The sequence below is a fragment of the Myotis brandtii genome, unplaced genomic scaffold (genome assembly GCF_000412655.1).
Source record: "Myotis brandtii unplaced genomic scaffold, ASM41265v1 scaffold1064, whole genome shotgun sequence".
Taxonomy (NCBI): Eukaryota; Metazoa; Chordata; class Mammalia; order Chiroptera; family Vespertilionidae; genus Myotis; species Myotis brandtii.
This window is the reverse complement of record NW_005353602.1, coordinates 443865-456834: the sequence shown is the minus strand read 5'-3', so window position 1 is coordinate 456834 and position 12970 is coordinate 443865. Positions and strand designations below refer to the sequence as shown.

Here is a 12970-nt window from a genome sequence, read left to right as displayed (position 1 = left end):
CCTGGAGGCGGCGCGGGAGCGCACGCTGCACTGGGTACGGCCCAGCGGGCGCAGGGACCCCAGCCTCCCACCGCGGGGTAGAGCGCCAGGGTTGATAACAGATGGGCGATGCTTACGGCAGCGGGGCAGCGGAACTAATGCGCATATCTGACACTGCGCCTGCCCTCCTCCCCCCGAGAGCGCTCACGGGTACGTGGCTGGCGGGAAGACACCCGGCCTGAGGCCCAGCCCTCCTCCAGCCATCACACCTTAATCCGGGACGGGCGGGGCGTTCTCTAGGAATCCAAGTGGGTTCAGATCCAGAACACAGCCGCTGAGAAGACACTGCTCCTGGGCCGTGTGAGGATGGCGGCGCTCAACCTGTTCCAGTTGGTGAGCCAGCATCAGAGGCAGCCGCCTGCCCTGGACCTCGAGGACACGGAGGGGCAGCTGGAGCAGGTGAGGGCCCCTGTTGTCACCTCCAGCCCCCAAGCCTTCGGCACACCCCACGCCTGAAACCCCACCTCTGGGTTAAGCTTGGCCCTCTGATCAGAGGCACCACAGATATGGGCTCAGTGCCACCTGGACCCCCAGGTTGGGGTTAGTGCTGAGTCACCTGCCACGTGGCCAGAAGGAAGTCCGGCCCCTTGGGTCTGTGTCCTGCGCATGCGGGAGGGCCAGGGTGTATACTGACAAACTCCATACATTTATGCCAAGAGTCAAACAAGTGACATCAATAAAAGCCAGGAGATTGAGACTTGCTTTTTTAAAATTTTTCTTTATTGCTTTCAGAGAGGAAGGGAAAGGGAGAGAGAGAAACATCAATGAGAGAGAATTGTTAATCGGCTGTGGGGATCGGCAATGTGCCCTGACTGGGAATCAAACCGTGACATCCTGATTCAGAGGTTGATGCTCAACCGCTGAGCCACGCCAGCCAGCGAGATTCGCTTTGCAGTCATCCGACAGGCCTTGCTTCCCTGGCGAGGGCGAGGTGGGGTGGAGCAGTGGTCTCTGCACCGCGGCCTCACAGGTGTCATTGTGAACCACACACCATTTTTCTATGCTTTCAAGTTTGCAAGGTTTACAGCCAGAGGAGGGGGCTTCTGACTCTGGAGACACTTGTTTCTGGGGGTTCCCAGAGTATGACCCCCTTGAGGAGTGGGGGAAACAGAGAGGCACTCCTTCCTCCCCACCCCACCCCTGCCCTGCCCCCATGGCCAGGATTCCAACCAAACGGCAAGAACTGGGGCCCCGGAGCCCACCTTTGTGCCACGCCCTGTGTTGGGTGGGTTTTGTGGGCCACTGCTCTCCCTGGTGTGGCTCGGGTACCGAGGTCCACCCCCAGGTGACGCTAGGAGGGACAGAGGCTCAATATGCAGTGACAGCAAACGCCGGTCCTTTTTCAGCCAACACTCTGATCCCAACACGGGGCAACTAGGCCTTCCACGCCCTGGCCTGGGGACTAGGACTCATCCCGTCAGCAACAGCAACTGGCCAAACTTGGTAACAGTTTTGTTTTCTTTTTTTAAAAAAAAATATTTTTATTGATTTCAGAGGAAGGGAGAGGGAGAGAAACATCAATGGTGAGAATCACTGATCGGCTGCCTCCTGCACACCGCCTACTGGGGATCGAGCCTGGAACCCATGCATGTGCCCTTGACTGGAAGCGAACCTGGGACCCTTCAGTCCGCTGGCCGATGCTCTATCCACTGAGCCAAATCGGCTAGGGCCAGTTTCATTTTCATTGTAGCTATTTTTCGTTCCTTCTACTTCAGAAAAGGGTGACTTAAACGTTCCCCATCTTTTTAAAAATATATATATATTTTATTGATTTTTTACAGAGAGAAAGGGAGAAGGAGAGTTGGAAAAATCGATCAGCTGCCTCCTGCAAACCTCCCACTGGGGATGTGCCCGCAACCAAGGTACATGCCCTTGACCGGAATCGAACCCGGGACCCTTCAGTCTGCAGGCTGACGCTCTATCCACTGAGCCAAACTGGTCAGGGCAAACGTTCCCCATCTTTGCTGGAATCTAGTTTCCTTCTCACACGTTGATTTCAGTGAAACATGTGAAGGGAGCGCCCAAGGGAAGGTCCGCCGGGTGAGTGGTTCTTGGCAGTGGAGCCAGGGGTGCTCATTAAGTCCGTGTCAGTAAGTGAATTAGCTCAAAGCAGAGGAGGGCCACCCATGGAGAAAGTGAGTAAGCCAGACGCCAACAAATATGACTGATCCAATTAAAGGGGGAAAATAAATTGATGGAGGTGAAAGTAAGAATTTAATTATAATGCAGGTGGTACCCAACTGTGAAGGCATCTGCTAAGGAATCGTTTGGGAGGCTGACTGGGCCTTAAAAAACCCGGAACCACCAACATTGCTGTCTTTTAGAGGGTCCCAACCCCGACCCCGACCCTGGTCCCGCAGCATTGGGGGTGGGCACGGGACACGGGCTGGGTGGGGTGTGACTGTGGCTTGCTGGGGACCCCCAGGTGAAGCTGTTCCTCCTGGACCTCTCTGCCGTGCTGGCCAGCCTCCCCCAGAGTGAGCCCGAGACCGCGGCCCCCTAGCCCGACCCTGGTGAGTAGTGGGCACACCCCCCGGGGGCTTCTCCTCCCGGAAAGAAGGTGCACATTTCCTGGGGTGGGGCGGAATGGCTCTCACCTGGAGATGGGAGGGCCGTGCCCACTCAGATGGCGGCGGGACAACACGAGGGGCACAAAGCCAGCACTCAGAACTCGTGGCCGACATGGGGGCACCCACCCCACCCCCACCACCTGGCCTGGGGCCGGGTTCTTCCTCCAGGGCAGCTGGGGGCATTAAAAAGCAGGTATTTGCCAGGTGCTTGCAATGGGGCCTGGTGCAAATGCTGGTAAATTCCAGGTGAGTGTTGGGTTAAGTCAAGTAAAATCAATAGGACCAGCAAGAGGGTCTCGGGAGCCGAAACCCACTCCCAGGCACCTGCTCACAAGGCCCCTCCCCGGCTTGATATGCAGCTGCTGGAGGCTCCCCTTGACCTTTCAGGACCCAGTAGGGGCCGGGAGCACAGGCCTCGGGCAGGACAGAGGCCTGGCCAGTCCTGCCCGCTTGGTGTGTGGTGGGGCAGGGTGAACCCCTCACAGCCAGAGGAGCAGCTGTGCCCCTGCCCCAGACCCTGCATCCTGTTGTGTCACGCCCCCCGCCCCACTCCACTCCCAGCTTCGAGGCTGGCCCAGAAGGAGAAAGGGGACTGTCAGCTTTGGGGTTCTCCCACCTTAGGCAACTAACTCATCCTCTGAGCCTCATTTTCCTCTGCAAACTGGGGACACCAACAGAACCCAACCTCAGGGGGTCCCCGGGGGATCCCACGGGACTTGCCCACATGCTCTCAACTCACCCGGCGTGCTAGCTGGGATTTCAGTGCCTGGGTCTGTCCCTTCCAACTCCTAGAGTGGACGGCACTTCGGGTCCACCAGAGGTGCTCAAGAAAGGTTTATTACCTTAAAAATACATCACTGGGCCTTGGGCACTCACAGCTCAGACCTGTGTGACCACCACCTCTGAACCCAGAGCACACAGAAGCAGCAGGAGCCGAGTCGCCAATTCAGGGCGCAAACTCCTATGCACCCTTCAAGACCTTGTACAAACGTCCCTGTCTCAGCAGAGGCAGCTGCTGCCCTGTGGCCTACAGCACTCCTCATGGGCGGTGGCTCTGCAGGGAGCTCCCCAATGCCCTGCACAGGGCCAGGCACATAGCGGCACACAGGAGCATGTGTGTTCACACTTGGAGCCGGGAGGAGCCAGGGGCTAGGCCATCTTCTTTACATCCTCTTCCTCATCTTGCCCTTCTTGGAGTGCGCGCCCCGGCCAAAGGCGCCCTGCTGCAGCTCCCGGGCGTGGCGCCGGTTGCGGGCAGAGAGCTGCTTGAGGCCCCCACGCTGCAGGAAGCGCATCTTCTGGGCTTGGCGCCTCTGCTTCAGGATCTGCTGCTTGGTCTTGAGCTCTGAGCGCACGCGGCCTGCGGGGGTGCCTGAGGCGCGCGGCTGGGAGGCACCTGCCAAGACAAGGATCCAGGGAGCTCAGCCTTTGGGTTGATTCCCCATGTCTCCTCCTCCCAGAAGCCTCTGGACTGCTCCCTGCCCCCACTCCCATTGTGCGTTCACTGCTGTGGCCCCAGCCTCTGGCACATAGTAGGTGCTTAACAAGGCTACAGTAGTCTAGACTCTACAGTATAGGTCTGGAACCTCAAGCCAGGACTTCCGGGGTTCAAATCCCAGCTGTGGCCTCTTAGACCTGGGCAAGTCACTTCTCTGTGCCTCTGTTTCCCCCTCGGTGAATTATGAATAATAGCACCTTCCTCCTCATGGGTCCTAATGAGTCAATGATTTAATGTGTACAATGCTCAGAACAAGGCCTAGCCCACAGGAAGGGCCTCCTGGGTGTAATTGTTATGATTATTAACACTTCACCAAAGCCTGACTGAGCGCCTCTTCTGTGCCAGGCACCGGGGACCCAGCAGTGACTGAGAGCCCAGGACATAGTGCCACGCTCCCGTCCCCAGGGGGGTGGCAGGCAGCTGGGTAGCCCAGGGCCAGTCACTGCCCCGTGACCCACTTCAGCGTCCCTGCCTGTAAGGTGGGCATTCTGTCTTCGCACCCAGGCCCTGCGTGGCGAGTGTCTAGCAGAGCCTGTCTCCACACGGCAAGCGGAGCCCTCTCTGACCGCAAGCTTGGGGGGACGGGACAGGCTCGTCCCCTCCCTTCAGGGCACAGCAAAGCCCAGAGGGGCAGCCTGAGGCCCTGGCACGCAGGGCAGCTGGCCCCCGGTGCCATCCTGCAGCACAGGCTCTGGCAGACAGAGCGGTACAAACCCCCTTAGCTGTCACCAGCTGAGGGACTCGGGAGGGATCGGAGGACCAAGTTCCCAGGTGACCAAACATACCACTTGCCCACGTGCGTGTGGCGGTGCACCCTACCTTGGCCTCGGCCCCGCTTCCAGCCTCTTCGCTCTGGGCCTCGCCGGTCCGATGGCCCTTCCTCCTCCGAGTCGCGGTCGTCGATCTTCTGTTTCTGCTTCCACTTCTGGTAGCTGGGAAGCGTGTTAAGGAGGCGGCTGGCGGATGCTGAAGCCCAGGAAACCCCTGGGCTGGGAGAAGGCCCCGCCCCCCCAGCATAAACAGGCCCCGCCTATAGGAGGTGCCACTCAGCCCCGCCCCTCAGGATACAGGTCACGCTTGTAGGAGCTGCTGATGTAGCGACCACTTTCTGTCTTGATCTTCTTCTTGTCCTCCTGTCCTGACTGTCCCACAAACCGCTTCTTCTTCCGGTCCCTGCAGCAGAGAGGGTTGGTGGGCTGTTGTGGACGGAGGGGGCCTGGGGCGGCCTCCCTCCCCTGACCCTCTCACTGGGATGTTGGAGGATTGTAGAAAAGCAGCATGGCCATGTCGGGCATGCAGTAGGTGCTCAATAAAGGCCTGTCCCCAGCTCCTCCTCACCTTTCCCTAGTAGCCTAGGTCTCAAAGGCAGTGTGTGTGTGGGTCACTGGAAACTGGGGGGCCTCGGTCAGGGACAGGGTTCCCAACCCCTACTCTGCCATTTCTAGGCGCTGAATGGGGTGGGGTAGGGTTCATCATCCTTATTGTGTGACGACATGGGGACCGGAGGAGGGGGTCACAGATCGTAATCCGTGTTGTGCAGGATCAATGAGGGGGTGGGGGTGGCATAGTTCCTGCTCTCGGGATCAAAGGGGAGTCAGGACAGGCTGGGGGTCACATGCCAGAGGGTGGGGACCACGTGGCGGACAGGCGGGCATGGAAGGGCTGCACTGGCGCGCTCACTCACCACTTGAGCTGCTGCCGGCCCCTGGTCAGGTTCTGGGCCTCGTCCCCCATCAGGTCCAAGACAGCGCCAGCCACCTGCTGCTCAAAGGCGCCCCCGTCCCCACCAACGCTCAGGCTGCAGAGGGCGGTGGGGAGACACAACAGGGTTGATGGGGGCCCATCAGGCCCCACCTGCCCCCCCCACACACACACCACACACACATGTACACCCACGCACATATATACACCACACATGTACATACACATATATAACACACACGTACACATATATACACCGCACACACACACCACACATATACACCACACCCACGCACATATATATACCACACACACACATGTACACCACACACATGTACACACACATATACACCACACACACACATATATACACCACATGCGCGCGCATACATGCAAATATACACACCACACACGCGCACATATATACACCACACATGCGCACATACATGCAAATATACACGCCACACACACACATATATACACCACGCATACACACACATATATACCACACACACACCACACACACGCACATATATAGGCCACACACACACACACACATATACACCACACACACACACCACACACACATGCACATATATACACTGTGCATACACACACATATCTACCACACACACACACCACACACACATGCACATATATAGGCCACACACATACACACACATATACACCACACACACACCCTCCAGCTGGCTGCTCACCCCCGTTCACTGTCAAAGTCCTTGGGCCGATAGGGGACATAGAAATCCTGGTCCCGCTGCCGGGCCTCCTCCTTCCGCCTCTTGGCTCTCCGCTCAGGTCCTGGCTGCTGCCGCTTCCGGCCCACGACCTCTGTGAAGACGTCCTGGCAGACCAAGGCCCAGTCACACCTGCAGCCCCTGGGAGCCCACCTGCCCCCCAACACCAGTCCAGCTTGGGGTTGCCATTTCCTCCTCTGCACGTGCATCTCACCCCACCTCAAGCACCAGCAGGGTCAGGACAGATGGGGGCTGGGGGGCTGAGGTGCCAACCAAGGAGGGACCCGTGTTCCATCCCAGCTTAATCTCCCGGCTGTGTGACCAGGCCAGGCCCTGGCCCTCTCTGGGCCTGGCCCTCTCTGTGTCAGGAACGAGTCCAGGGTTCTCAGCTGTTATGTTTTGGCTACTGAACCCCCATCCAAATCAAATGTAAGAGGGGAGCATGAGCAGGCCCAGGACCCTGCCCACCAGGTGAAGGGGACACCTCTGCGGTCCCCCAGCCCTGCCTCTGGCACTAAGGCCCAGCTTCTGACCCAGCCCAGACCCCAGGGTCCCGGGTCGGGTGTGTACCTCCACGCTCTCTCCCGCTGCCTCTTCCTCCTCCTTCCCAGGCTGCTCCGCCTGCCACGCTGGGCAGCTCCGGGCTGTGCCAGCCAGGCCCTCCTGCCGCTCCTGCCGCCCCTGCTGGAAGCTGGCGATGGCCTTGCAGTCCTTCTGCCGCTTGGCCCGCATGACCTGGCTGCTCAGGTCCCGGCTGGAGGCGTTGATCTCAAAGATGGTCTGTGGAGATGACACCCTAGTCCTTCACCCACTGGCCTCTCCTCCCCTCAACTCCTCCCTCACCAGCCTGGTGGGCTCCCTATGGCATTCCTCCCCGAGTCCTTTCAACCCTTCAGGGAGGGCTCTCTCATTATCTGCCTTTCACAACCAGAAAGGGAGCCCAGAGAGGGCAAGTAACCAGCCCAAGGTCACACAGCTGGGACGAGCCACAGCTGGGATTTCAGCCCAGACCCAGCTGGCTCTGAAACCAGTGCTCTCAACCACGACACTCAGATCCTTTTCCCTGAGGCTGGCTGGCTGGCAGGCTTGTCCCCTAGGTACCAAATGGGGTGCTCAGAGGGCGTCAACAGGAGATGAAAGGCAATGGGAAGCCAGCTCCTCAGGCCTCCTCCAGGCCTTGGGCAAGTCACTCCTGTGAGCCTCAGGCTGCCCATCAGTAAGTGGAAGGAAATGGTTGCCACATGGGAACCTGCCATGGACCAGCAGGAATGGTCCCAGAACAAGGGGCATCTCTAGAGATGCCAACAGAGCTAGAGATACAGTTTCAGAGCTTTGAGCTCAAATGGAATCCCTGCTGGGGTCCCCCTGGCCCTCACTCACCGCCCGCGAGCGGTACTGCTTGATGCTGTCCACCAGCCTCAGCCGCTGCAGCTCCTCCTCCTGGAAGCGCAAGCCTGGCGGGGAGGGAGGTGTGAGGCCAGGGCCAGCTCTGCAGGGCCTGCCCACCACCCCTGCCCTGCCCTGCATGGGGACTCACTGAAGAGGGGGTGCAGGCCCAGCCCCGCGAGGTCCAGCTCCTTGGCCCGCTTGATGGACTCTGGCGAGGGTGCTGGCCGCGAGCGCACATACTGCTGCTGGGCGTTGTCGGCCACACGGCCCAGGCCCCGCAGCTCCAGTGATGCCTCCAGGGTGTTCCGCAGGCCAGAGTCCTCGTCGTCCACCACGCTCTGTGGCACCCGGCCCAGCAGCCGTCCACGCCGACCGCACCTTAAGGCTCCGCCACCGCACACGGAGCCCAGTCACAGGCCTGCCGCCGGGCCCACCTGCCCATGGCCCGGCCTCCCACACTGGCCCCGAATCACAGAATTACCCCCGTGGTTGCCGACGTGCTACATGGTTAGGCCCATGACGGTTGCACCTGTACTAAACGAGTACAGAATTTTGTCTTTATTCCTTAATCCCGTGGTCGGCAAACTGCGGCTCTTTGGCCCCTTGAGTGTGGCTCTTCCTAAGCCTTAGGAGTACCCTAATTAAGTTAATAACAATGTACCTACCTATATAGTTTAAGTTTAAAAAATTTGGCTCTCAGAAGAAATTTCAATTGTACTGTTGATATTTGGCTCTGTTGACTAATGAGTTTGCCGACCACTGCCTTAAACCATACAGTGTAACACCTATTTACAGAGCATTCACATTCTATTACTATACGTAACCTAGAAATAATTTAATGTTAAGGAAGATGTGTGTAGGTTATATGCAAATATGTCATTTAATATAAGGAACTTAAGCATCGTGGATTTTTTTATCTGATGGGGTCCTGGAACCAATCCACCAAGGATACTGAGGGTGACCATACGGGGATCTTCTCCTGGGGTCAAATCCAGCCCCACCCCCTACCAGAGGGGACAGCTCTGTCCCTTGCCCACGTGAAGAACTCCACGGAGGACCTCAGCCCCGCCCCGGCCTCCACTCACCTGAGGGCTCCTCGTGGGGGCGGGCGAGGGTGAGGGCCCGGCCCAGGAACAGGTGCAGGTCCAGCAGGTAGGGGACCTCATCTGGGGCCACCAAGGAGTAGGCCGTGCCACTTCGACCAGCCCGGGCCACACGACCTGCGGAGGAGGTGGTCAAGCTTTAGCAAAGGACAAGTCCCCACAGCCCAGCACAACTCCCACCTGCCCAACCTGAGGGGGCACAGGGCCCCAGGAGAGGAGCTCCCAGGGCAGCGTTACTGAGAGGACTTCGGGGAGGAGGGGGCTGAGGGGCCACGTCACTAAGGGGCACGACAGAAAAGAGACGCCCAGGACAGAGTCCAGAGAGTCCAGAGAGTGGAGCCGTGAGGCACCCATCAGAATCGTGCTGGCCCACCCCCACCAGGTCCTCACTTATAGGTCAGACCCCTGGGCCGGTTTCCCCACCTGAAGGGCGGGAGTCCCGCCCTGCGCCCTCAGCTCCCCCCGGGGCTCAGCGCCCGCTGGCTCCTTACCCACGCGGTGCAGGAAGAGCTTGCCCTTGGCTGGGAAGCTGAAGTTGATGACGTTGTCCAGCAGCGGGATGTCCAGGCCCCGGGCCGCCAGGTCCGTCACGATGAGGGTGGAGCACTTGCCGTGGGTGAACTTGGCCAGGTTGATCTTGCGGGCCGTCTGGTCCAGGGCGCTGTAGATGTGGGCGCAGCTCACCCGCTGGGTCGTCAGCAGCTGCTCGTAGCCAGGACGGGAGGGGAGAGGGGAGAGGGGTGAGGAGACTGGTAGGAGAGAGAGGAGTCTGGGCCACCGCGGGATGCCATGACCTGGTGTAAGCCTCACCCTGGCTCTCCCACTAATGAGCTGCATGACCTTGGGCAAGTGACCTAACCTCTTTGTGCCCTCATTTTCCTCGTCTATAGAACGGGGAGAATTGTTCCTGCTCTGTAGCTTTGTTATAAGGATTCAATGAGTTAACATAGTGCTGAGAACTCGGCCTAGAACACAGGAAGAACCGTGAGTGTTAACTGCTCTTTGAGAATTACTATTTCAGTCTCATTCATCAGAGACCCCAGCAGCTGCACGCAAGGAGGAAGCTCCGTTAAATGTATGACAAGTTAATGAAACCCAGTGAAGTGTGTCCTCAGAAAACAGACCCCAGGTGTGGCTGACCAAGGGAGGGGCCCCAGCAGCCTTTGGGGCACAGGAACCCCATGCTGTCATATGGAAAAACTCATCCAGTTGCTCACGTAGAATTGGGCACTGTACAAGGCATGCAGGCTACGCCTCATTTTTAAAAAATGAAACATATGGGAAAATTTATACAAAAGTGATAGCACGGCTGGGAGAATACTTCAACATAACCTGGGTGGAGGGGGTAGCAACAGATGAGTCAGGACTGGCCATGAGTGGATAACTGAGTACCTGGGAGTTCATTAAAGTAATAAGCCCTGGCCAGGCCCGTGTCCTGCTCTGGTGCTGCCCTCTGGTGTCTGCACATGGAACTGCAGCCCCGAGCTAATGGTGCAGGTGCCCGGAGCTGTCTTCCTCAGCCAGCCAGGCCCGCTCACCTCACTGAGGTATTCCGCGTGGTGCTTTGTGGCCACAAACACCACCGTCTGGTCCTGGGGCCGCACCACATTGCGCAGCAGGTGGAGGAGCACGGCGGCCTTGGTGTCCTCCCGCACGAGGAAGAAGGAGGTCTGCAGGGAGAGGGGCCGTGAGGGTGTGGCTCTCAGGGCCCTGCACAGAGGCCCGGCGAGGGGCACAGGCAGACCTCACCTTGAGCTGCTCGTTGAGTTTGGCGTCCACATCCAGCCGAATGAGCACGGGCTCCGTGAGGCCTGCGGTGGGCGCAGAGGGGAGTGGGGGTTGAGTCACTGAAGGACAAGGCCCGGGCCCAGGCCCCCACCCGAGCTCACTCACCGGCCCGGGCGAACTCCACCAGCATTTTGGGCAGCGTGGCAGAGAACAGGAGCGTCTGGTGGCCCCCCGGGAGGCGGCTGATGATTTCCTGCAGCTGCTCTGCAAACCCCATTTCAAAGAGCCTGGGAGGGCGGAGGGCAGGACGGGTCAGGAGAGGGGCTTCCTCCAGTGAGTTCCCAACTTCAGCCACCCTCGCCCCCACCACACTTCTCCCAGGTGGTTGGTGTTTGCCTCGATTTTTCTCTGTCTGACAACTTCATTCTAAGCAATAATGACCTTGAAATCTTGGGTCTGATCTGTTCTGTTTCCTACAAATTCACATTGAAATAAATGACAGCAGCCCTCGCTCTGGGTCAGGTACCTTCTGAGTACTTTACAAATATTGGCTCCTGAGTCCTCACGGCATTCTGGGAGGCACATGCTATTTTATCCCCACTCTGCAGGCGAGGCCCCCCAGGCCCCCAAGACCCTCAGTGATTTGTCCAAGTTCACGGGGCTGGGATTTGATCCCGCCTGTGTTCTCAACTTTGTGATCCCGGTACACAGGTCTCTCCTGGCAGAGCCCTTCCTCCCAGCAACCGCACCTCCCTCTGATTTCCCAGCCGCGGCCAATCTGGACACTGCGAGGGGTGTACCTGCAGCCTCACCTGTCAGCCTCGTCAAATACCACGTACTCCACACTCTGCAGCTTCAGGTTCATCTCCACAGCCACATGCATGAGGCGGCCAGGGGTGGCAATGATTCTGGAAGGGGTGTGCAGGCCAGGTCACCCGGGGCCACCAGCAGAGCCCTCCTCTCACTCCCCAGACGTTGGCCATCTGGGAAGGGACCCCAGAGCATTACCCCCAATGCAGACTCACATGTCAGGGTTTTCATGCAGGGCTGAAAACTGGTCTTCCATTCTAGGAAGAAGGGCAGGAGTCAGCTCGATAGAACAGGTCTCTGTCTAGTCCCTGTCCCTTCCCACACCAAATACCCGGTGAGCCCCACTCCCTGACCCCAGACTTGCAACTGGGGAAAGGCTATTGCTGACATCCTAGGCAAAGGCACTGCCCTGACAAGAGATGCAGGTTCAAACATACAAAAGGACTCACACAACAAAGAGTTCCCCAAAGAGTGGGCTCAGCCTCAGAACCCACCTCACTCTCTATCTCCAGAGGCAACAAAGTTGCCTTTCACCCACAGCCTCCTAGCAACTACCCCTGGAACTGCCAGCTGCACCTCGAATCCAGTTTCTGGGATCTCTCTGTCCTTATTCTTAAACCTTTTGAGCACACACATCCCTAACTTAGTCGTCCCTTGGGACACCTGTAGGAGCCAGAATTCCGGGCCAGGCCTAGCCTGGGAGGCACTGCTCACAATAACTAACTAGACGGGGAGGGGGCACAGCAGGGCACCCGAGTTCTCATCTGAGCGGTACTACCAAACCACTGCACGGCTCTGGGCCCACCACCGCCTCAGTGTGCTCACCTGTAAAACAGGTGTGATGCCTGCCACTTCAGAAGGATGGTACCAGCACATCAGGAAAAGTACATTTTGCAAATCTGAGCTATTACAAACATGCTTTGATTTGTGCACATTCTGCTTTAAACAACCCACACGTACGCACGTTAAAACATACATCTGAGCTACCGGGTGGGTGACCCGGATGCACCAGCTGTCTTTCAGGAGCATCAGAACCTTTGCAATGTGCCCGTATAGGAAATTCCTTCTCGTATGTTACTGCATGTTTCCTTATTCTTCACAAGCATCAGTCTTATTTTTTAGAATGTGCCAAGAACTTGCTATTGTTAATAAGCCACACAGGCACCTACATTCTGATACCCTGGAGGCATGGGGTGCGCTTGCACAGGGATGGGGGTGTGGGTGACCGTGGCCAGGGGCAAGAGGGTTCTTACTTGTCCCCACCCAGGATCAGGGCAGTCTTGAGGCCGGTGAACTTGCCCAGCTGTGGGGAGAGACAGAAAGATTGAGAGAGGGTAACGGGGAGGTGACTCAGCCTGCCTATCCCTGCCCTCCCCA

The 12970-nt window shown here is 58.1% G+C and overlaps 2 protein-coding genes across 2 annotated transcripts in view; one reads left to right on the top strand and one right to left on the bottom strand.

Annotated features, from left to right (window-relative positions):
• The window catches only part of CFAP73 (cilia and flagella associated protein 73), an 8492-nt gene extending 4900 nt beyond the window's left edge, over positions 1–3592 (top strand). Inside the window, exons 5-6 of the mRNA XM_014541149.1 lie at positions 280–438; positions 2465–3592. Of these exons, the coding sequence (XP_014396635.1) occupies positions 280–438; positions 2465–2542 (237 nt within the window). The 3' untranslated portion in view covers positions 2543–3592. The remainder of the gene's footprint in view (positions 1–279; positions 439–2464) is intronic.
• DDX54 (DEAD (Asp-Glu-Ala-Asp) box polypeptide 54) overlaps positions 3431–12970 on the bottom strand; it is an 11075-nt gene continuing 1535 nt past the window's right edge. The window contains exons 4-19 of the mRNA XM_014541114.1: positions 12847–12896; positions 11809–11850; positions 11596–11691; positions 10949–11070; positions 10805–10866; positions 10594–10725; positions 9547–9757; positions 9034–9172; positions 8101–8330; positions 7944–8017; positions 7134–7343; positions 6528–6670; positions 5792–5905; positions 5176–5280; positions 4927–5039; positions 3431–4005 (exon numbers count right to left, since the gene is read on the bottom strand). Coding sequence (XP_014396600.1) covers positions 3773–4005; positions 4927–5039; positions 5176–5280; positions 5792–5905; positions 6528–6670; positions 7134–7343; positions 7944–8017; positions 8101–8330; positions 9034–9172; positions 9547–9757; positions 10594–10725; positions 10805–10866; positions 10949–11070; positions 11596–11691; positions 11809–11850; positions 12847–12896 — 2076 coding nt within the window. The 3' untranslated portion in view covers positions 3431–3772. The remainder of the gene's footprint in view (positions 4006–4926; positions 5040–5175; positions 5281–5791; positions 5906–6527; positions 6671–7133; positions 7344–7943; positions 8018–8100; positions 8331–9033; positions 9173–9546; positions 9758–10593; positions 10726–10804; positions 10867–10948; positions 11071–11595; positions 11692–11808; positions 11851–12846; positions 12897–12970) is intronic.